The 22,963-nt window shown below is 44.4% G+C and overlaps 1 protein-coding gene across 2 annotated transcripts in view; it reads right to left on the reverse strand.

Annotated features, from left to right (window-relative positions):
• Nucleotides 1–21,687, reverse strand: part of Pgm2 (phosphoglucomutase 2) — a 33,532-nt gene extending 11,845 nt beyond the window's left edge. Inside the window, exons 1-14 of one of the 2 annotated variants that reach the window (XM_087582521.1) lie at nucleotides 21,513–21,662; nucleotides 18,738–18,926; nucleotides 17,535–17,702; nucleotides 16,609–16,715; nucleotides 14,545–14,629; nucleotides 14,046–14,129; nucleotides 13,748–13,941; nucleotides 11,744–11,933; nucleotides 10,665–10,762; nucleotides 9,571–9,751; nucleotides 9,091–9,184; nucleotides 7,494–7,623; nucleotides 5,994–6,183; nucleotides 2,017–2,150 (exon numbers count right to left, since the gene is read on the reverse strand). In XM_087582521.1, coding sequence (XP_087438647.1) covers nucleotides 2,017–2,150; nucleotides 5,994–6,183; nucleotides 7,494–7,623; nucleotides 9,091–9,184; nucleotides 9,571–9,751; nucleotides 10,665–10,762; nucleotides 11,744–11,933; nucleotides 13,748–13,941; nucleotides 14,046–14,129; nucleotides 14,545–14,629; nucleotides 16,609–16,715; nucleotides 17,535–17,621 — 1,574 coding nt within the window. In that variant the 5' untranslated portion in view covers nucleotides 17,622–17,702; nucleotides 18,738–18,926; nucleotides 21,513–21,662. 2 annotated transcript variants of the gene reach the window in all.
• Between the last annotated feature and the right edge of the window lie 1,276 nt (nucleotides 21,688–22,963).

The following is a 22,963-nucleotide window of genomic DNA, read 5'->3' on the forward strand; positions in this document are numbered from 1 at the left end:
ATATTTTAATGATAATATTTTGGGATACACTGAGGACTGTATAACCGTCTGTAGTGGGATCCAATGCCCTCTTCTGGCGTGTCTGAATACAACTACAGTGTACTCATATACGTTAAATAAATAAGTAACAAATAAGTAAATAAATAAATATTTTGGGATATACTAAGTTAAATGAAATAAAGAACTGTACTTTATCTCATCGGTTTCTTTCCAGGCTTTTGAAACATGGTTAGTAGACTTTCTTAAATTGCCTACATGGCTTTATGTAGGGTTTCTATCGGAAAGTATTGGCTATATTCACACTGTTGATCCTCAGCCATATCCCGGTGAGAGAAATGCCAGCTAGCTCAGCTTCAACTAGCTATGGACCATGGCATTTACATGAGCTAGGGACATGCACCAAGGGTGTTCAAGGTCAAAACAATACAACTGAGTACTGAGGTCACAGACATCATCTCTGGGTCGGCAAGCATGGTTTTTGATGGGGTTCCTTTTTTGTTTTGGGACCCAGCTCAGAGCAGAGCTGACACTCAGGTATTTACGAAGTAGAATGGATTTTAAGTTATTTTAAAACAAAATAACTTTATTTTGGAGCAAAAGAGGAAAATGCATTGATACTAATCACCAATACCAATACGAGAAAGACGTTTCAGTTCTCAGTAAGCTGAGGAATGTGCTTCCCATACAGAGAGGTAGAAGGGTATACCTGTGAACCTGCTTAGCTGCAGACACTCATGTAGGGCGGTCTCGTTTTGTTTTTTTACTGTGTATATCTATCACATGTATGTGGATGTCCATGGAGGCCAGAAGAAGACGTTGGACCCTTTGGAGGTGGAGTTACAGGCAGTTGGGAGCTGCTTGATATCAGTGTTGCAATCCAAACTCAGGGTTTTTTGGGGGAAGAGTAGAAAAAGTTCTTAACCACCAAGTCCCTCAGAAGATTTTGTTTTGTTTTTAATTTTTTTAAAGTGGTTTTGTTTTGTTTTTTAAGTGTGTAGCACTCTGGCAGAGGATCAGAGTCCCATTCCTAGCACCCACATAGGGAGCTTACAACTATCTGAATGGTTCCAGGGAGTTTAGTGCCTCTGGCCTCTTAAAGTACCTACACTCACATGCACAGCCCACCCTTTCCCCCATATTCACTATTAGGAAGGAAGGAAGGAAGGAAGGAAGGAAGGAAGGAAGGAAAGAAGGGAAGAGTAGAAAAAGTTCTTAACCACCAAGTCCCTCAGAAGATTTTGTTTTGTTTTTAATTTTTTTAAAGTGGTTTTGTTTTGTTTTTTAAGTGTGTAGCACTCTGGCAGAGGATCAGAGTCCCATTCCTAGCACCCACATAGGGAGCTTACAACTATCTGAATGGTTCCAGGGAGTTTAGTGCCTCTGGCCTCTTAAAGTACCTACACTCACATGCACAGCCCACCCTTTCCCCCATATTCACTATTAGGAAGGAAGGAAGGAAGGAAGGAAGGAAGGAAGGAAGGAAGGAAGGAAGGGAGGGAGGGAGGGAGGGAGGGAGGGAGGGAGGGAGGGAAGGAAGGAAGGAAGGAAGGAAGAAGGGAGGGAGGGAGGGAGGGAGGGAAGGAAGGAAGGAAGGAAGGAAGAAGGGAGGGAGGGAGGGAGGGAGGGAGGGAAGGAAGGAAGGAAGGAAGGAAGGAAGGAAGGAAGGAAGGAAGAGAGATCTTTAAAAAACATCAACCAAACAAAAAACCCAGCTTGACTCCCAGTCATATTCCACTGTAGTTACAAATCAGAACTTACTGGTGAGACCCAGGTATCAGGTTTGGGAAACTCCCCCAGATGATGTGTAGCCAACTTTAAGAATCACTGTTAACCCCCTTATTCCTCTTAAAAAACTGTAAATTTAATTTAATTCTTAAAAAATTTCAAGTAGTCATTCTATCCATGATATCACCACAGTTTCTAACTTGGCTGCACATGGGGATTTTTACTTAACACTTGAACAGAGCCAGGACACATCAGGAGTAACAGCCACAGCCATTACCATCCACGCCTTACCTGTTGCCAGGGGGAGCACACAGCTCTGCATAATACTTGATTTTGGGCTCGGTCCCACTGGTCCGCATGGTTGCCACCCCTCCATTAACGAAGGTGAAGGTGATCATCTGGCTGCTCTTACTGGTAGGAAGAACCTAGGGATTAATTTGTACAGGTCACATATTTAAACAGCAACAAACTGTTCTGACCTAGTGAATACTGTCCCAAATACCACATCGGCCACAGAAGAACAGCCCTTGGAAAATTCGAGGACTCAATCCTAGTAATCAGTGAACATTAGGTGACTTTACAGTGTAGCTTTCTACTTCCATAGATTCATTAAAGTTATGAAAGTTTCATTCAAATGAAAACACAGTATATCAAGAAATTGATATAATAATGTACTACAAAAAATTAGATCATACCTCAATGTTGTAAATGGAAATTTTGGCCAACAAAAGTTCATAAAGACATTTTTTTTCTGGTACAAAACTTTGATATTGTGGTGGCTTGAATATGCTTAGCCCAGGAAGTGGCACAAGATGTAGAATTTTCTGCTCCTCCAGTCCCATGTCTGCCTGGATGCCACCATTTTCCCTGCCTTGATGATAGTAGAGTGAACCTCAGAAGCTTTAAGCTAGCCCCAGTTAAATATTGTCTTTTATAAAAGTTGCCTCAGTCATGGTGTTTCTTCATAGAAATGGAAACCCTAAGACAGATGTATTTATAGTTGTTAACTTCAGAACATAACTAAAGTTATAGTAAATGTGCTTTCACTGGCATAAACAGGAGGGCAAAGAGGGAGAGAGGAGACAGCATTTGATGGGGAGGTCACCCGGTCATGAAGGTCAGAAGACAGATGTGACTGAGGGTTCCCGGGTCAGGGGCAAAAACAGGAGACTGAGCCACTGTGCTCTGCAGAAGCCCATCTGGTCTCAAGAACTAGAGGTATTAGGTATGCCAAGAGTAGGTGTGAGGCAGGGGTAAAACAGGGACAAGGTTAGAAAGTCGCTACCAGATGCTCCAAGATCTCCCCTCCTAGCCTCTGGAATCAGAGACCCAACTCTTCTCTGCCTGCCTGGTATGCTTACATTCTCTGAACGAGAAAGGCTCAGAAACTAGGATCGACAGGCACCGTGGAGGGTGTGCTATGGCGGACACACTCAGACATCGCAGACCCTTCTAGCCATGCCTCTAGGGCTTCGACATGCCACTTTATATCCCTTAGGAAAGCAGATGAACCAGCCAAAATTCCAAAACCAGGGTCTATCTCAGAACTGTTGGCTTGCTACTCAAGATCCCTGGAGTGAACTAGGTCAGGTGTCATAAACACACACAGGATACTCGGGGACCCTAGAAAAAGACAGTGGGTAAATCACAAGGCCAAAACAAGTAGAAAAAAAAAACTTTAACAACAACAACAACCAAAAAAACAGAACTTGGGGAAAATATGAATAAAAAATATTCTTAGTTTTTAAAAAGAAAATCTTATAAGGTACAGCACACAAAGAGAAAGAAAAACAATAATAGAATGCCATTCTGAAAACAAAAATCGGGAAAAAGAATAAAAATTAACAGTCCACAGGAATGCCAAAAGTTAAAATTAGAAAAACCCCTCAAAAAAGGAAGAGCAGGAAAAGAAGATAGGAAGTAAGACAAATTAAATTAAGAAGAAAGGGCACCAGCCCCAGACAGCAAGCATCTACCTAAGACTCTTCAAGAAAACAGTCAACTCTCTCCCTTTCTTGACATCTCACCAAGAAAACTGAAACCTAAAGGAAATGATGCTGAGGACCAAAAGGCTCAGTGTGCTAAGCAGACTGGATTGAGGCCTGCCTGGAAGAGCAATACGGCACGCTCTGGGCATGTCTCTTAGGGCACTTCCTGGTAAACTTAGACCGTTCGGACTCTGACCTAGTCGATGGTTTAGTGCATTGATAATGCATTGTTTAAGTAGAGTCCTGAGGTGTGGGACTGTGCGATCTACTGGAGTAAGTTGTCTCTGGGAGTGTGTCTTTGAGGTGTACATAACTTGGCTTCACTGTATTCTTCCTGTCTGTAAAGTCAGCAAAGTGAATGGCTTCCTTCTACCATGACCTTCTTTGTCAGATGTCTACACTGCCATGGGCCTCAGAGCAATGGAGTCAGGTGACCATGCACTGAAACAGTGAGTCCCAGTAGAGTATTTTATTGAAGTGCCAAAAAGTCTGTCACACTTAAACAGTAACCACAACATTGAACGAAGAGACCAACATATTATGAAAATGTAGAACACTGAGTTTAGAGAGAGGTTTTCTCATGGTGAGGGGAACACAGTGAGTGGCACAGAATGGCAAGGATGGTGTTAATGCCTCTGTGTGCATCACACATCCATCACTAAAATGATGAGTGGATCCTGAAGATAGCGTCTGGACACGCAACGGAGCAATGCTTTCAAACTCTGAGGCTGGGGAGTGTGAGAGAGAAAGGTAAGACATGTTCAGACCTGACGGCCTCCCCAGATTCACTTCCACCACCCCAAAAACATTTAAAAGATCTGATCTAAGAAAATGAAGACAGGAGGAAGCTATGAGTTCAGGAGAGAGGGTCTCGGCCATGGCAAAAGGCGTTCTGAGAGGACAGCTGTGCACTCAGTCCAGAGGATGAGCCAACTGCATGGAGGCCTGAGGAGGGAGGCCAATGGACACAGACGGACGCTGCATCATAGCTGAGACCCAGGAGCAGGGAACAATGCCACCGAGAGCTATTGGAAGGACTAGTGACATTTGGCATAAAAATCCAGACAACCAAGATACAAACATAAACAAATCAAGTAACCTTAACTGGCTTAGGAATGTAACTTTTTACGTAGAGTGGGGAAGGCGTCTGAAGAAGCAGCACAGGCCCTGGTCGTAATTAACCATCATAATCAAGGCTCAGAGGCGATTCATGAGGCCAGGCAGGGGCTCCTGCATGTAGGAAGTATATGCATGGATTCTTTATCTCCACGAGACAGAAAAAAGTTCCACAGCAAATAGCAAGAGAAACAATTGAGAGAAAAGGTGGTTGGTTCAGTATGACAATAAGGTGTCATACTTCACTATAACCCTTTTAATACCATTTATCTTTATAAGTTTATTCTGTTCATATGCAAAACTTGAAACAAAATACCAAAAGGTAAATATTAAGGAAGATATCTAATAACTCCTCGGGCTATTCCTGCTCTCCTCCTAAACTGGGCATAGCCAGCCCTACACTTCTGCTACCTCTGGCTCTAAGGGAGATCCTAATGCAAACATTTAGGCCTCCTGCAGTCAGAGGATAGGGCAAACTCACCAGAGAGCCACTCAGCAGTGGTTCTCCCAGAGTAGACCAGTCATCTTGAATTTTATTAGATATGCAAATTCTTGATTCTAATCCCAGACCTACTTAATGAGAAACTCAAGAATGGCTTTCAATGGTGTTTGCTTTGACAGGATGTCATAATATAACCCAAGCTGACCTCAAACTCATACTTACGATGCTCCTGCCTTGGTTCCCCAAGTGCAGGGATTTAAAGACTTACTGGTATGTGTCATCGGGCCCAGTTAATACTGGGTTAGTCACTCATTCTCTCGGTGTGTGTGACTCAGATACTGTCTGGAGTGACATGTTCTGGTGAAAAGGAAAAGCTGGGTCCAGAGTCAAAAGGCTTCTCCTCCACCTGGACCCTCACCAGTCATTGCCCTTCTGAGTCACAATTACCTTGCATGTGAGAGGCTGGCTTGGGACGCCATTCATCATCAGAAGACTTGGGAGAGCACTTGCATTTCTAGCCCATGGTTTCTAGTTTTTCCACGTATCTTATTTTCTTTCTTTATTCTTTTTTGACACTAGGAGCCTAAACCAAGGTCTGGTCATGTGTTGGCAAGCACCCCTGAGCTGTCCACCTCCAGCCTGAATTTTCAATCAACCATGTGAATAAATGAGTCTGATCACATGGCAGGCCTGGTGAACAGAGAGAGGTAAACGTGACTTACAGCCTTTTTATCAGGTTGATTACTGTCATAGCCAGTTGTAAGGTCTCTGACAGCAGAGATTTCAAACTTGCCGCAAGTTTTGGGATACTTATTCTTCCCATCATAGTTTCTCAGGTTTTCAAATAATTTCTGAATCGTGCCTTGATCATGGCAGATAAAATATGAAGCTGTGGTAATATGATAGCCGTACCTAGAAAAAGGAACCATAAATGTAAGCGGAGTGAGCCACAAAAATTCTGCAGAGTGTTCGTAAGGTGTGTATACCAACTAGCTCATTCTACAGTAGGTGAAACGGGAGCCCTAACCAACTTCAGAAGGATAAAGTAACCGTAAAGAAGAAGCTGGGCTGGCGAGATGGTTCAGTGGGTAAGGGTGCTTGCTGCCACACGTAACAACCTGAGCTGATCCCCAGAACACACATAGTAGAAGGAGAAAAACAATTCCTCAGTTGTCCCTCTGACTTCCATGTGTGCACCCACTCATATATATACACACAACATTTGTACATCCATGTGTGCGCCCACTCACAAATATACAACATATATACATACATATTCGCATAATAAATAAATGTTAAAAAGAAAAAAGCGTAAAGGAGTTGAAGAGATAGTTCAGTGACTAATAGCATGAGCCACTCTTCCAGAGGACTCAGGTTCGATTCTCAGCACCCTCATGGTTCACGATTCACAAACATCTGCAGTTTCATACACATCACGCCAATTTCTGTGGATCCGATGACCTTTTCTGACCTTTGCAGGCAACAGGTATATACACATGGTGTACAGAGACATACAGCCTTAAAACACCCATATGCACAAAATAAAGGTGAATGAATTTTAAAAGAAGATGAAAAAGAGGTCCAGGGCAGAAGAGATGGCTCAGTCAGTAAAGTGCTTGCCTTAAAAGCACAAGAACCTGAGAAATTCCTAGAAGCCAGATAAAAAGATGGATATGGAGGTGTGTGCTTGTAGAGCCAGTACCAGGGAGACAGACACAGGCAGATGCCTGGGGCTTGATGTCAGCCAGCCACGCCTACTTGTCAAACTCCGGGCTAAGGACAGAAGAGTGTCAATAAGATGGACAGCGCCTACGGAACGGAAGCTGAATGTCATGCACACACAGCGAGAATACGAATCAATAATGTGCCCTCCATCAGCCTTTACAGAGCTGTTAGGGCTTTACAGAGCACAGCCATGCTGCACGGTTCCAGTTCCTGTCATCTCTACAGCTTCCGCATCATCACACAAGCAGAGTTCGGTTCTTGCTGTGAACACTGACCCCAAAATCTAATCTAGCTATGACACCGAGTACTTAAATTCACACTCTTCCACCCAGTCGTTTGCACAACCTTCTCAGGTGTTAGGATGCAAATGGTTGTTACTAATTAGTGGTGACAAATGGGAAAGGTGGTCTTCACCTTCCTAAGAAACAGGACATGTCACCCGAGTAAGAGCACTTGAAATATGACCCATATTCCTTCGATAGCTCGTAAACACTTACTCCAAATAGATGGCCTTTAGCTGCAGAGATAAAGACAAATTCTTGGTGGCTAGAAAGCTTACGAGCTCTGCACTTATAACAGCAGCACTGACACCATCCTTGTCCAGAACGAAAGGACAGCACATATATCCTGCAGAGAAAGCAGTAGACACACAGGGTGGGTTTCATTACAGCATTAGATCGGGCCACGTGAGTGCAGGCCTGCTGGCTATTGCATGTTAGGGTTTGGTATGGAGCACACACACAAATTTTTCACTTATCTCTGCATTTGGGAACTTTGTGACTCCATGCCATAATGCGAATTGTATCTGCTTTACACACTGAAGGTCCTGGGTTCGAGCCCCCAGTAAACCACAGTGTGATCAGCTCACACAGAGCTGAATGGTATGCATGCCTGTAATTCTAGCATTTGGGAGACGGAGGCAAGAAACCAGGAGTTCTGGGTTATGTACCCTCGTGCCTCAAAAACAAACCAATGTAGCCCAGTGCCTTCCATATAGGAACCTTAAGGAAATCCACATTGAATGACCTGTGTGGAGCTTTACCCTGCTGGCAAATGGTGTTCATTGACTAGATTCATCCTAACAGCTCCAGCCCAGATACACGTGGCTCTCCTTGCTCCAGTCACCCTCTCTGCCTCTTTCTCTTCCGAGGCCTGGTGGTACTTGGCTGTTAGTAGATTATCTTGACTGGCTGGCCCTACCCTCTTTTGTGTGGTCACTAATTGGAGCTGCTGGTCATTATCATATAATTCAGAATCACCAAGTAACATTTATAATTAGTAATTGATAAACAATGTCTCCTTAACAAAAGCCAAGGCAAGATAACTCTGAAACTCTGACTGCTGAGAGGCAGTGGCTATACCATCCCTCTGTAGTGAGTTGGTTAAATTTAACAAGTGTCTCTTCACTTTAAGGAGGATGCAGAACGGAAAGTGGGTGATAGTTTTTACTAAGGTAACAGCTATGCATGCATTTGCATGAACAACAGAATGTCTTGTGCTCACACCTGGCTTCCCTTTCCTCTAATGTATACTGACTGGTAGTTTAGGATAAGGGCTTTGCAGTGATTGTGGTTACACTTTCAATGTTCTTTCCTATGTCCGTGACTGTGACAACATGAGGCCACGTGACTGTGACAACATGAGGCCACAGAACTGCCTTCTGTTCCCTGGGCACTCTCAGCGTGGACACCATTAGACTTTTATCAGTAAATGAAAGGAAGAAAGAAGAAAGGAAGGCCATGACCACTTCTAGGGATAGTGGGGGAGAAGGCTCATTGTAGATGTAAGAGAAAACATAGCCAGAGGCAGAGACATATGGGAGAGTCTGGTGTGAACAGGAACCTGACCCAAGCCTGTGAGGAGACAGGGGAAGGAAGTGGGGAGTCAGGAGAATAAAGGGAAGACAAAAAGAGGTGGGTAACCAAAATGGCTGGTTACCACTTTTTTTATTGGGATTTGTTGAGCTCAAATTCAAATATTGATCTCATTTGTTATTATGTATACATAATAATTGTTTAAAGTACACACACACACACACACACACACACACACACACACACACACACACACTGTGAACCTTATTATGCTTCTTACCAATAGCTTCTTCAAATGCAAATAGGACGGTCTTCCCCTGGTCTATTAGCTGTTTGGCTCTGTTTCCCATCCACTTGAAGCCAGTTAATGTTTCCTAAACGGATAACACAAAAGAGAAAAGAAATGTTTTGAGGCAGGGGGATGATGCTCAATTGGTAGAGAGAGCTTGCCTAGCCCTCAGATCCCTAGCACCACACTGGTGTGGTGGATGTTGTGCTGGGTGTGGTGGATGTGCCTAAAATCCTAGCAGTGGGCAGGCACAAGTTGAGGGATCAGAAGGTCAAGGTCATCCTTGGCTACATATGAAGTTCAAGGCCAGCCTGGGCTACATATGAAGTTCAAGGCCAGCCTGGGCTACATATGAAGTTCAAGGCCAGCCTGGGCTATATAAAACCCTGTCCCAAAATCTAACAGGAAAAGTGAAAGAAGCGGGTAGAATTCTTGGGGAGCAGAGAAGCCCAAGTCCCCCAAACACCTTACCTCGAAATGAAAGCCCTCCTTTAAGGCTATGGCCCGCAGGATTTTGGAGGAAACGGTGCTGGACAACATGTATGTATCTTTGAGGTTACTTTGACCTTGGTTCTTTTCTTTCCAGGAAGTGAAGAGCCACCATCCCAGCAGGGCCCCCAGCTCATTGCCGGAGAACACTCTCCACTCACCACTGCAAGGCAACAGGGCTTTGTCTCAGCAAACTTTAGGACGGCACACAAGTCCCGGAGCTAGGCAAAAGAAGCTCGGTGGACGTGCTTCCTATAAAAGTGTTCCTGCCTTTAAATTACTGGGCTGAGCTCAGCCTGCTCACACTCACCCTTGGGAGGCAGAGGCAGGCAGATCTCTGTGAGTTCACGGCCAGCCTGGTCTACAAAGTGAGTTCTAGGACAGCCAGGATTGCACCACAGAGAAACCCAGTCTCAAAAAAACATAAATAAATAAATAAATAAATAAATAAATAAATAAGAAAAAATAATTAACTGGGTTGAAGTGGACCTACAACATCACAAACATCTTATCAGCCAATGCTTCCAGACAAACATAACATCTTTGAAGACGGTCTACAGTTAGCATCCCAGGGATGACACGGGACCCGTCGATTTCCGTCTTTGGCAAAGGCTGGAGTTTGGAACTGTACCACGCATTTATTTTCCTTTGCCTAGACCACATGGTAATACTTGTCTTAAGCATTACATGGCTGCCTGTCTGTTCCCCCTACATTCAATGCTGCCCTGGAGGTCTGGTGCTTTATTAAATCCACTCACTGGCAGACACTGAACTGAAAAGCCAGCATCGTGCAAAGGACTTTGCCTTATTGAGCATGGAAGCCTTCATGTACTAAGTTCAATCATAAAGGGAGGGTGTCACAAAGAGTCGTGTCCAGCCCCGGCACACGCGATCGCCCAGCCCTTAGGATCAGTCAATTGTCCTGTGAGAGGAATCCACCAGAGGTTTTGTTGTAAAAACAAAAATAATTAAACGGAAGGCGTCCCACTTAGACTCTGCCTCCCCGCAAACACGGTATTGCTAAAGATGGCGGTCTGTATAGTTTTCATGACACAGACAAACAAAGTTAATTTCACCTGTCTTGCTTCTCGGCCACAGCAAGTCTGTCGGCATCTGGGTCATTGGCTAAGACAATTTTGGCCTTGATTTTGTCAGCTAGCTCGAAAGATAAAGTCTGAAAAATAAGTTCAGAAAATAAAAGATTACTTAAGGGAAACACGGAGCACACCGTAGTCCTTAAAATTTGCAATTTTTTTTCTTTTTTTCTTTTTTCGGAGCTGGGGACCGAACCCAGGGCCTTGCTATTGCTAGGCAAGCGCTCTACCACTGAGCTAAATCCCCAACCCCAAGATTTGCAAATTCTTACGAGCTAAAAAGGCCTTTCCCCAAATTGGGACTGCGGGGTGGGGGTTGTTGTCGTTGTTTTGTTTTCTGTTTCTTTTTATTTTTTTCTCTCCTTCCTGGAGCTGGGTTCGCTTAGCCAGATTATATTTCATCTTCCTGAGTTGTAGGTCAGATACTGAGAGTTCCACTGACCACACAGAGTGGTGGCAGCCTTGTGGCTGGACTGGTATTTCTAGGCAAACCAACTCTTACAGTATCATTATTATCTAACGTTTGAAATGGTATGTGAGCCACAATAACACTCTTTAACAAGAGAGTAGAAAATTAAAACATGAAAGACCTCTCCATTCTGTAGCCTTACTTCTTGGCAATAGAGGAACTGTCAACGAATATCTAATCTAATTTAGAGCATAGTTTTTACTTTAGCTCTTATATCTGCATGCAAGATGTCAAGTTTGAAAGTTCCTTTAAGAAATTAGTGACCGGGGCTGGAGAGATAGATGTGTCATTGGCTAGAAGCACTGGCTGCTCTTCCAGAGGTCCTGAGTTCAATTCCCAGCAACCACATGGTGGCTCACAACCATCTGTAATGGGATCTGATATCCTCTTCTGGTGTGTCTGAAGTCAGCTATAGTGTACTCATAGAAATAAAAGCAAATATATTTTAAAAAAAAAGGAATAAGTGATCATCCAACATACATACTTACAGAGATATAGTTCATTTTTTTCCCAGCACAATAAAAACACAATGTACTTGAGAGTGGTTTAAAGTTTAAAAGGTAGAGCCCATTATTTAATAAAAGTAGGTTACCAAGACACCTTTACCCTCCTCAGGATTTGGGTACTTGACAGTTGGAAACTCGGGATCTGGATCTTTCTGTTGGGGGACAGCTTCAGGAGGATTGAGATCGAAAGCTTTGAATGCCGACTGCACAAACTCATGACCCACGCCATGGACGGATGTGTGCACAAACTTCACCTGGCTCTCCCTGTTCACAGTCCTAGAGTAAGACAAAACGGAAAACGGCAACAGAAGTAAAGAAGTCGCTCCAGAGGGCAGGGTTTAGGAAATACCATGCACTGGGGCATTTAAGACTGGGAGAAAGATGCGTCAGTGTGTGTGGCTGGCACAGCTGTGAGCTTTTCAGAGACCTAAGCTATGCCATCCACACAGGAGCACTGATGACTTGAGAGACTCGTTATCACCGAATGCCAACACAAAAGTTCAAAGAGCAGAATTTATTTTTCTTATAATCTTGGTATAAAGTCTTTTTAAAGTCTGAATAGGGGTTGGGGATTTGGCTCAGTGGCAGAGCGCTTGCCTAGGAAGCGCAAGGCCCTGGGTTCGGTCCCCAGCTCCGAAAAAAAGAACCAAAAAAAAAAAAAAAAAGTCTGAATAAAACCCAGAAACCAAGAATTAAAAGACAACTACATATTAATGAAATTGTTTAAAAGCTTCCAAAAAAAGTTTCAATTAAAAAATGTGAAAGTTAACAACAGGGAGAGTAGACACTTGAAAGAAACAAGACTTATGTTTTTTCTAAATAGAGAAGTTTGCTAAATTCAAAAGACAAGCTGATACACAGAAACAATAAATATAGATCAAATAAACATGAAAAAAGTTTTTCCTAACTAAGGGTATAAATAAAAGTGAGATTTTATGCTTTTCTAACAATTGGGGGGGTGATGAATCTGATAAGTGGAGCACAAGCTTGAACGTGGGGTCCCATGTTATTACCACAGGCTGCAGGTGGGGATACCAACACTCTTATGTTCTCGGAGGGCCGCTTGCTGATCACCCTCAACCTTGTGGATGCATGTGCTATATTATACAGGAGGGTTATTTTACACACGCAAGTAACTGTCATTTTCCCATGCTACTTACAGTGACACAAAACAAATGAACACCCGTCAACTCTCCGTGTTTGTGAAACTGACAGAGAGGGCCGAGGAAAAGCTCACAGGTGAATCTTGTTTGCAACTCGTACCAGCGGGAGGAAAAGGATAACCCTTATTTTAGAGCTTTCTTTTGTAAAGGAAAAAAAAAAATCCAGGGACCTGGAAACTCAGATCTCTATCCCATGGTCCAGGGAGACCCTAAGCCAGTGTGGTTTTTCACTTAGATGGGATTGGAGTCTACTCTGCACTGGAGTAGCCACGCCCAGGTTATATAATGAGCACAGCACCAGACAACCAGAAACTGAATTTCAGTTTCAGAGAGGCAATAAGCAGTAAACCCTCCCACTCAGTACCTGACTGTGACTACCAAGTTTACCCCAGGCTGAACAAACAGGCGCCATAGCACCCACCGTACGACCATACATGCATACCAGGGATTAGAACTCAAGTCCCCACACTTACATAGTAAGTGCGCTTGCACATGAAACCATCTTCCCAGCCCTGAACGTATTTTTTAATACACATATATTCATATAGTTGTATCCAGACAAGCATATAAATAGACACAGCTACAAATGTATATGTGTAAGTTTACAACACTTCAAACTAGAGCCCACTGTGCATTGGCTAACTGCTTCTGTAAATAAAGCCACCTCAGTGTGGCTTCACGACCAGTCACTTGTGCTGCTTGGATACTAGGATAGCACGACTGAGGGGTGAAGTCAGGCTCTAGGTAGCCAGCAAAGCCCTGAGGTTTGATACCGGTTCCTTCAAGAAAAAGTGGCCAGTTCTATTGCTGTCCCATACACATGTAGCTACAGCGTACGCACCAGGTAGAAGGGATCAAATCAAAAACCAAACATTGATAGAATTCGGCTGAGTCGCATTAGCTGAAGTGAAGCCACATTCTAGTTACCTGTGAAAACAGTATTTTTTGAGGTCTTCAAAGTAGTCATTACTGATGGATGTGCTGGGATTGTGAAGAAGGGAACTACTGTCAATCAAAGACTCGTCCCAAGCCTGAGGCCAGGGCTCTAGATTTTCCTCAATAGCCTGAGAAATGCCTCGATCATGAGGTGAGATGATTTGAGCTCCGTTGTCCCAGTAGACCTAGAGAAGCCAGGAATGCATTTAGCAGGTTCAGGATGCAGAGCACTCACTCCCAAATAGCGAGGAGAGAGCGTGTATGTGGGGGATGGGGTTGGGGGAGGTACCTTATAGCCATTGTCCTGCTTTGGATTATGCGAGGCAGTGATCATGATTCCAGCACAGAGTTTCAGGTGTGACACTGTGTAAGGCTAAGCAGAGCAAGAGATGATTCTTAACAATGATTAAACAGAATGGAGATGCCAACTGTACTTGTTTGGAGCCATTCATCCCCCTTTATCACCCAATATCATAACATGCTGTTCAGCGTCTCACGTCCCATCCAAGCATCATGCAGCATCATGCAACCCCTTGCCTGTGGTTTTGTCTTGTTCTGTTTCAGTTACTAGTGGTCCAGGAAGATAGTATGTGTCTTAGCTCTTTCAGCAGGACCCACACTCATATAACTTCATGGCAGGGTACTGCTGCAACTGGTCCATTTTATTAACGGTTACTGTTGCTAGTCTTTTATATCCTTAACCCATAAACTAAGCATTCATTGGCATCAACTGTAGGCTACATGCTGCAGCCCTCTGACAAGTAGTTAGAAGGGAAATGGTTACTTACCACAAAGGGGGTTGGAGTTATATCAGAGAAGAGGTGCACAGGAACCCCTTGGCTGATAAATGCAGTCGCAGCCAGCCGGGCAAACCTAGAAATGTAGAAACAGGGACAAAAAAGGAGAGTTGGGGTCAGAGCTTTCCCATGGCAGTGAGAAACAATGAACAAACATGGTGGGATGGAACCCAGGGCTTCTTTCGTGCTAGGCAAACCCTCCACTAACAGAATTGCAGCCCTGGCCTCTTCCGACATGCCTGCAATCTGTAGTGACAGAAAGAGGAAGAACGGGTTGGGGATTTAGCTCAGTGGTAGAGTGCTTGCCTAGCAAGCGCAAGGCCCTGGGTTCGGTCCCCAGCTCCGAAAAAAAAAAAAAAAAAAAAGGAGAGAAAGAGGAAGAACACTAAAGCTGAGACTGCTGGGGTCCTCTCCTCCCCTCTTTTGTTTAGGATAAAGGCCTGAGGTCACCTTGCCACATGTCCAAGACCACTGAGCATGTAAGCCAGGCTTGCCTTGCCTTAAAGTCTTTCAACTCTGTCCATCTGGGTCTATGTCAGTGGTTCCCGTTTCGGCTCATCTGTCCTTCTCAAGGATTTTTGATGTGGAAGCATAGTCAGTTGTCATGCTTGGGGGAGGGTTTGTGCTGCTGACAATTAATGGGAATTCATGGGTAGAGTACTACTAAACCCCTTACACTAATAGGACAGTCCCCCACCACAAAGAATGGTCCAGCTGCAGAGACATCATGTGTTGCTATGTAGAGGCTTAGGAGCCCAGATCACTGTCACAATTCAGTACACACCTCATACGGACTCTGACTAGGTGTTGTTTTATTTAAATATAAGGTGTGTGTGTGTGTGTGTGTGTGTGTGTGTGTGTGTGTGCATAGCAAAGGCAGGAGTCACAAACCCAAAAAGAATTGGTAAATTCTGGTCACTTCCAGCAAATACCACAGCTCCATGATCAGAGAAAGAACTGGGTTTTTTGTTTTGTTTTGTTTTGTTTTTTAAGATTTATATTATTTTATTTATGGGTACACTGTAGCTGTCAGACACTCCAGAAGAGGGCATCAAATCCCATTGTACATGGTTGTGAGCCACCATCTAGTTGCTGGGAATTGAACTCAGGCCCTCTGGAAGAGCAGTCAGTGCTCTTAACCTCTGAGCCTTCTCTCCAGTCCACAAGAGCTGTCCTTAAACAGTGTTGTCTGGGGCAACTACTTCAGCATCACATGCCTGCAACTGAACCGGAGTCTTGGTCTGAAACTGTCACAAAGCTCACCCTGAGAAAGGCATCTGTCAGGAAAGGAGGAGGCAATGACGCCCATAAATAGCAGGGAGGAGTTACGTGGAGGCACAGGAGAGGACAGTTTGGACCATTTTCCCCCATCATTTTTGTTTGTTTGTTGTTTTTTGGGTTTTTTTTTTTTTTGAGGCAAGGTCTCTCTGTGTATCCCTGGCTGTCTTAGAACTTGCTGTGTAGCCCAGGCTGCCCTTGAACTCAAGAAGTCCTCCCATTCTGTTTCCTGAGTGCTGGGATTAAAGGCCCAGGCTATCCCGTCTTTTCTTGGGGACAGGGAGCAGTTCAACTCAGGGTTTCTCTGTGTAGCCCTGGCTGTCCTGGAACTTTCTTTGTAGACCAGGCTGGCCTCGAAGTCACAGAGATCTGCCTGCCTCTGCTTCCCCAGTGCTGGGCTTGCCCAGCCCTACCATTACTTTTAACAGCTAATTATGGGTTTAAAGTCAAGTCATTAAAGAAAAAAATCAAGTGGCTGGAGAGATGGGTGAGTGGTTACAAATCTGTACTATTCTTACAAAGGCTTGCAACTGCCTGTAACCCCAGCTAGATGGGACCTAGCGTCTCTGGCCTCTCTGAGTGCCTGCACCCATACGTGCACAAGCGTGTGTGCACACACACACAACATACTCAAATAATTCACATCAAACTATTGAAATAAATGATGACTCAAAATAAAAGTATAAAAGAAATTATGAAAAATCCTTTTTCTGAAAAAATGTCTCCAGGTTCCATCCCAAAGCCCCCACCCCCACCCCACTCCCAAAACCTAAATACCTTCTGCTGCTGCCTCCACTGGCAGGGTGAGCTCTCCCATCGAAGCTGATCACCACGCCCCTCTGCTTGAGGTCACTGAACTGCTTTTCCAGGTACCTGCAAAATCCCTGAAAGTAGCCCAGGGATTAAAAGCACATATTTTATATGTATGATGTAAGAATCAGCCCAAAATTATATTTTACTCACGTTCATAGGATCCACATGCAGACTGAACAGTTAGAAGAAAACAGCTTTTTGGGACCGTCTACTCTAACTCAGGCTGTGCTGAATTTAACATCTCCAGGTCTTGACCAACTTGCTCAGAATTTCCATCTTATAGGTGGGAACACAAAGAGCAAGGCCGACTCATGTTCAGACCTAATGACCTGCAGACCATGGCTGGCACATCTAGATGTGGTGACAGGTGGCTCAGTGTAGGTATGAGAAATTGGATTATCCAAATATGGCCACAGCAATATATACCCCCACCAGGTGACACTGACCTTCTCTTTAGACAGACAGAATAGGGTGGGGACTAGTTACTTACTTACTAGTTACTTTGTTTGAGTCACAGTTCATTTATAAATGCCAACACAGCTTCTGGCTGGCATATTCATTTATTCATACCCCCTACCATTGCTTTAGTCAATGGGTCTGTATAAGAACAAAATCTCCACAAGGGAATCTGTCTTTGTCATATCAATTCACTATGCCTGGCACACAGTGGGCATTCGATAAATTTGTTCCATGGCTGGCTAGGTGGATAGAAAGCTAATGAATTTTAAATAAGGACTGCACAAGTCTCATTTATAGATTAAATGGTGGGTACTTTCTTTATTTGGTCAGAGTCAAAGACATATCCATAACTAAAACAAATTAAGTCTATCAGATCCCCAGGACTCAGGGAGATATACCAGGAGGAACCAGCAATGACAAATTTGTGGCACCTGTGTGGTCTGGATGATAGTCAGGTCATTCATTCGAGAAATTCCTGCTCCCATAGGAGCTCGAAGACCAGCTGTGCCAAACTCCATCCGGGCCCCAAAGCATTTCTCTAGTTCTTCTTTATTACCCTCAGCAAGGAGCTGCTTCACTGACTCTGAAGTTAAAGGATTCTGAAAGACAGACATGGGTATACCAGGCACAGCTTGGTTAAGAGAATGACAGAAAATCCACAAGGTAGACCACACCCTCAAAACACACACACACACACACACACACACACACACACACACACCCCTAACCTCTATGAAAAACCTAAATAAATAATATGGGCTTTTACATTTTCTGGTGTTTTTGAACAGGAATTTGATAGTATGATGCGAGTCATGTTCTCTTTCTAACTGAGGTAATAGAGAAAATGAACAAGATGCTGTTTTAGAAACAGACATCTAACATACTCAGGGAGGTCTCAGATCATTTACTTCCCAATCCTATGCTTGAGAGGGCTATAAAGTACCTAGTTTCCCCATCTGTAAAGGGGAACCAGCTAGCACCTCTCTTGAATAATTTTCAAGGTTTTAAATTACTTTGCCTTTGTCTGACACTGAGTTGTGATGTTCATCTCCTTCCCTAAGGTCCTCAAACTTTCCCAGGGTCAGACAGTTTCATGAAAGCCTTACTTTTGTCATGCTTTATAGTTTTTGCAAAGTGTTTCCTTCGTATCTGGTCATGTTTCAATGACTCCAAGTCAGGCCAATAATAGCTGATGACTTTGGTAGTATTTTACACTACAGAAATTGAATGGCTTGCTCAAACTGCATGAGGAACATTAATATTATCCTAGTGCCTTTTCTATTACATGAATTGCAAACAGATAAGAGCATGAATCACTTAAGAACATTTTACATGGCCTTGTTTTCTTCACATAACGATTGGAAGAGATGTGAAGATTGTAGAATTACCTAACCCCACATGGACTTTTACATTAAGAGTTGAGGGAATGCTGGAGTGGAGTACTTGTAGTCATCATTTGATAAAATGAACACTGGGCTTGATAAGGCCCCGTAAACTTTGAAATGTGGTTGCAATAAAACCTTGGCTTCCTGGATCTAGCCTATGGTTCCAGATTGTTCCAGTTTCAACAGGAACCCAGACCAACCTTTTGATTAAAAAAAATGCTAGATTCCAACTGAAGAGAACCATCTTACCCATTACACTGTCAGGTGCCCTAAGGCAAGGCTCACAGCTGGCATACAAAAGGAGCTCAACAGACATCTGCTGAGTGGCTGAGACAACACAGACTTCCTGGCCACACCCAATATCCAGGGCTTCTCTGAGGGCTACAGTAGATTTCAAAAGTCTTAATTGGCCTTGGATGCTAGAAAAGACTCAGCAGCCTGAGAGAACAAAGCAAAGAGATAAAGAAAAGTCAAGAAGAGAGCAGTAGAGATAAGGGTCAGACCTGGGAGTGATGGAAACTGACAGCAGAGGGAGGCACAGGGGAGGGAACACAGTAGTCTTGCAGAGAGCACAGCCAGGGTCCTTGCCAACAATAACAGTGCTTTTGGCTGGTGGGAGCTTCCCTGAAGAATGAATGGTGGGTTCTTCCCAGAGAGGAGTCCATCTCCAGTTAAAGTAACTTAGATGGACTAAAGTCAACTCTACCAGTAAAGTGCTTGCTATGCAAGCTTTAAGACCCGACCTCGCATCCCCAGCATACACTAACAAGCCTAGCCAAGCACAGTTTATCTGTACATCTAATTCTGGAGGTAGACAAACAGTGTCAGTCAGTTTAGCCTGTCAGCTCCACATTCAACGAGAGAGACCCTGTCTTAAAAAAAATAAGGTGGTTTGAATAGGCTTGGCCCAGGGAGTGGCACTATTAGGAGGCGTGGCCTTGTTGGAGGAAGTGTGTCACTGTGGAGGTGGGCTTTGAGAGACTTTCCTCCTAGCTGCCTGGAAGACAGCTTCTCCTATTTGCCTTCAGAACAAGATGTAGAACTCTTAGCTCCTTCTCCAGCACCATGACTGCCTGAATGCTGCCATGCTTCCTGGTATGGGGAGAATGGACTGAACCTCTGAAACTGTAAGCCAGCCCCAGTTAAATGTCCTTTGTAAGAGTTGTTTTGGTCATGGTGTCTCTTTACTGTAATGGAAACCCTTACTAAGGCAGAGTGACTGAGGAAGATACTTGACCTCAGCCTCTGGCCTCTGCATGAATATGCACACAGGTACCCACACAAGCACATGAACGCAGACACAACCATACGATTGGGAAATTAACAATGAAGCCTCTCCAAAGGAGAAAAGTACAATTTCCTTCCACCTCTACCTCATGGAGGTACTTTTCCAAGAGATTCCATGTTCTGTAGTAATTATATTTTCTGTTTACTTCTGAGTGCATCTGTGAAGTACCTTCTGAGGACCAAGATCCCAGGCTCTGATAGAATCAAAGGGTCCCTCCTTTGATGGACCCATAATGTACTGGGATTATGAGAAGCTGACAAAAGGTGGGAACTGGGAGCTAGTTGGAGGATCAAGGTTACTGGGACTTGTTACAGGATGATATATTTCCACAATGGCTTACTGTATTCCCACATTCTCTACTTCCTAGCCACTATGACAGGAACAGCTCTGACACCTTTCCAATCAGGAAGGATAAAACCATCTCAGAGTCTGAGCAAAGCAGTTCTTTCCCCACTCACTTAGTCAAGTGGTATGGTAGCCTGACTATCAGGTTTCTTAACTCAGGCATTAGGGAAGGCCACACAATGCAAGTTACTAAGTTATCAGAAACAGTTTCCTTCCCTTGTACATCCTGGAATGCTTTAACTGTCCAGGAAAAACAAAACAAAAACCACAATGAGGAGCTGGCACTGGCATCCTGGAAACAGGAAGGCCTGACTTTTCAGTGGGGAAATGGCCTCTGCTGAGCCTTGCCGCCTCTATCCAGTCAATAAATGTTTCAGGGATCTACCATAGACATGTAGTATAATACTATATAATGCTGTGCACCATGGAAGGCAGCAGAGACACACAGCACCAGCTACATAATTTTCGGAGGCCAATGCACAATTAAAATGAAAGACTCAATGTTTAACAATAATCTCAAGGTAATGCTTTAAAATATAGCATAGGCCCTTCCCTGAACACCAGTTCAGTGGATCTGCAAGGGTGTCACCTTCTGAAGTCAGCTCTGGACACTGATAGACTTTAAACAAACAAACAAACACACAAACAAACCAGTAAGGGGGTTGCTGGTTTGTTTCTTCCAATCCCAGTAAGAGATGGGAATGAAAAGACAGGGCAGTCTAGAGCGAATATTTGAATTAAATAAATTGCACTTGGGTGACGGGAAAGGCCTAATAAGTTCACACAGAAGTAACGAGAAGAGAAATAAAGTCAGCAGAACACAGGCAAGAGGAACATTGTGAGGAAGCAGCAAGGCACACAAAAGCACAGGTCAGAGAGAACTTGTAGAGGGCTAAGGAAGTGATGTCTGGAGCTGGTCGCCTGACTGCTTCAGCCATAAGACAGAGTTACAGGGGAAAGACGCATCTGGAACCAAAGCGTATCCTGTCACCTTTCCTCTAGAAAACTCCCGGTCAGCCTGGTCCATCAAGGACCCTTTAGTAACCATGTAATCAGGAAAGGTAGTCTGAACAGTGGAGAAGTCCGGGTCCTGAAAAGGCGGGACAGAGCGGATTCTGAATGGATGAGGATGCTCAGGCTGTCATAGAACTTCAGAAATCTTTTTGTGCGTGTACTACCCTGGGCCCCAGTCCCTCTACGTTCACCCCTTCCCACCTCGCTCCTCTACCCGGTCTAGCAGCCGGGCGAGCCACACAGCTGTCTCAGTCCCGCCACAGTTTATGCCGATCAGGCTCTGTGTGGCGGGGCAGGGAAGGAAGGAAGCTGGGCCCGGCTTCCTACCCCGAACGTCACAGCTCCAGGGAACCCAAGAGCCGGAGATCGGCCCTTACCCGGTCCCAGCGTAGCCACTGCGCGGTCTCCTGGTCCAGTCGCGCGTCCATTCCCAAGCCGCTGGCCTCGGGAGCCGGTGTCTGTGTTGGTGTCGCTGCCGCCATCCTGTCCGAGCCACAACCCAGCGGAGGAGGCCCGGTCACCCTTCTGGAGGGGCGGAGAGAGGGCGGGGACAGAGGCGTAGTTAGTGAACCAGAGGGAAGAGGACGTGCAGCAGCCCCGCCCAGTTCCAGACTTGCCATTAGAAGGTGTGCCTCCGGGAGGGCTAGGAAATTGGAGAATGATTGGTGGCTAGGAGAGCAGGAGGATCGCCTTACTCTAGTAGTCTCCCATTGTCTTCCATCAAACATCACGCGCGCATTTGGTGCCCATACGCCTGGGATGCTAGTCTGACTGCACAGGCCAGTAGCAGTAAGGGAGAGGCAGGCAGGTCTCCGTGAGGCCAATCAGATCTACGTTAGTGAATTCCATACTAACTAGGGGTACATAGTGAGATCCTGTCTGAAAATGTAAATTAAATTAGAGAATAGCAGAGGGGGAAAAAATCTTGACAAAGAAGAGCCAAGTGGGGAATAAATCACGACCAAATTTATTCCAGCAAACCAGAAATGAGGTAACACTTGACGAAGACAGTTTATGTCAGAAGAGCACCCTGAAGGACAAGTTGTCACTTGAAGATGCTGAGTCAACTGGATTTTTACACTAGAAAATGTAAAAGGAATGTCGACTCATCTTCCTGAAGTCATCACACACAAAACGAGAATTCCAGGTCAGCTGGGGGATGTACACACTTGATTGGCCATGAGGGAGCACAAGCAAGAATGGTTCGAGCTGCACGAGGTGGTGCCTCTCTCACTCCTGTAGTCTCAACTATTGAGAGACTGAGGTGGGACCCTTGTGAGTTCTGATCCTGACCTGCGAAGTGAGTTCCAGGTCACAGGGCTACAGCATGAGACCTTGTCTCAACAAACAAATAACCCTAAAAAGAAAGAACAACCAAGCAAGCAAACAAAAAGCAAAACAGTTGAACACTGGCTGTTCTTCCAGAGCACCTAGGTTTGATTATCAGCACTCACTTGGCTGCTCAAGACCATCTGAAACTTCAGGGAATCCTGCATCCTTTTCAGACCTCCATTGTCACATATATCTATGCTTCACAGACATATATGCAGGCAAACCCCCCAAACATTAAAAAATATATTTAAAAAGTTTCTAGCAGCTTTAGTCACAAAAAGCTCCAATCAGGCACATCCAGATCACCGACAATAGAAAGGATAAATATATAGTGGTATATTCATACTAAAGAATATAAATGCATTATGGTTGCTCATAACGAGTTACTCAGCCCAATGAGAATGAAGGACTGTATACAACCTCATGGATGTAGTTCATAAACATCCCATAGAGTAAAAGAATTCAGACCTCTGACAGACACTGGGTCTGACAGACA

The sequence above is a fragment of the Rattus norvegicus genome, chromosome 14 (genome assembly GCF_021556685.1).
Source record: "Rattus norvegicus strain SHRSP/BbbUtx chromosome 14, alternate assembly SHRSP_T2T, whole genome shotgun sequence".
In the NCBI taxonomy this organism is placed as follows: Eukaryota; Metazoa; Chordata; class Mammalia; order Rodentia; family Muridae; genus Rattus; species Rattus norvegicus.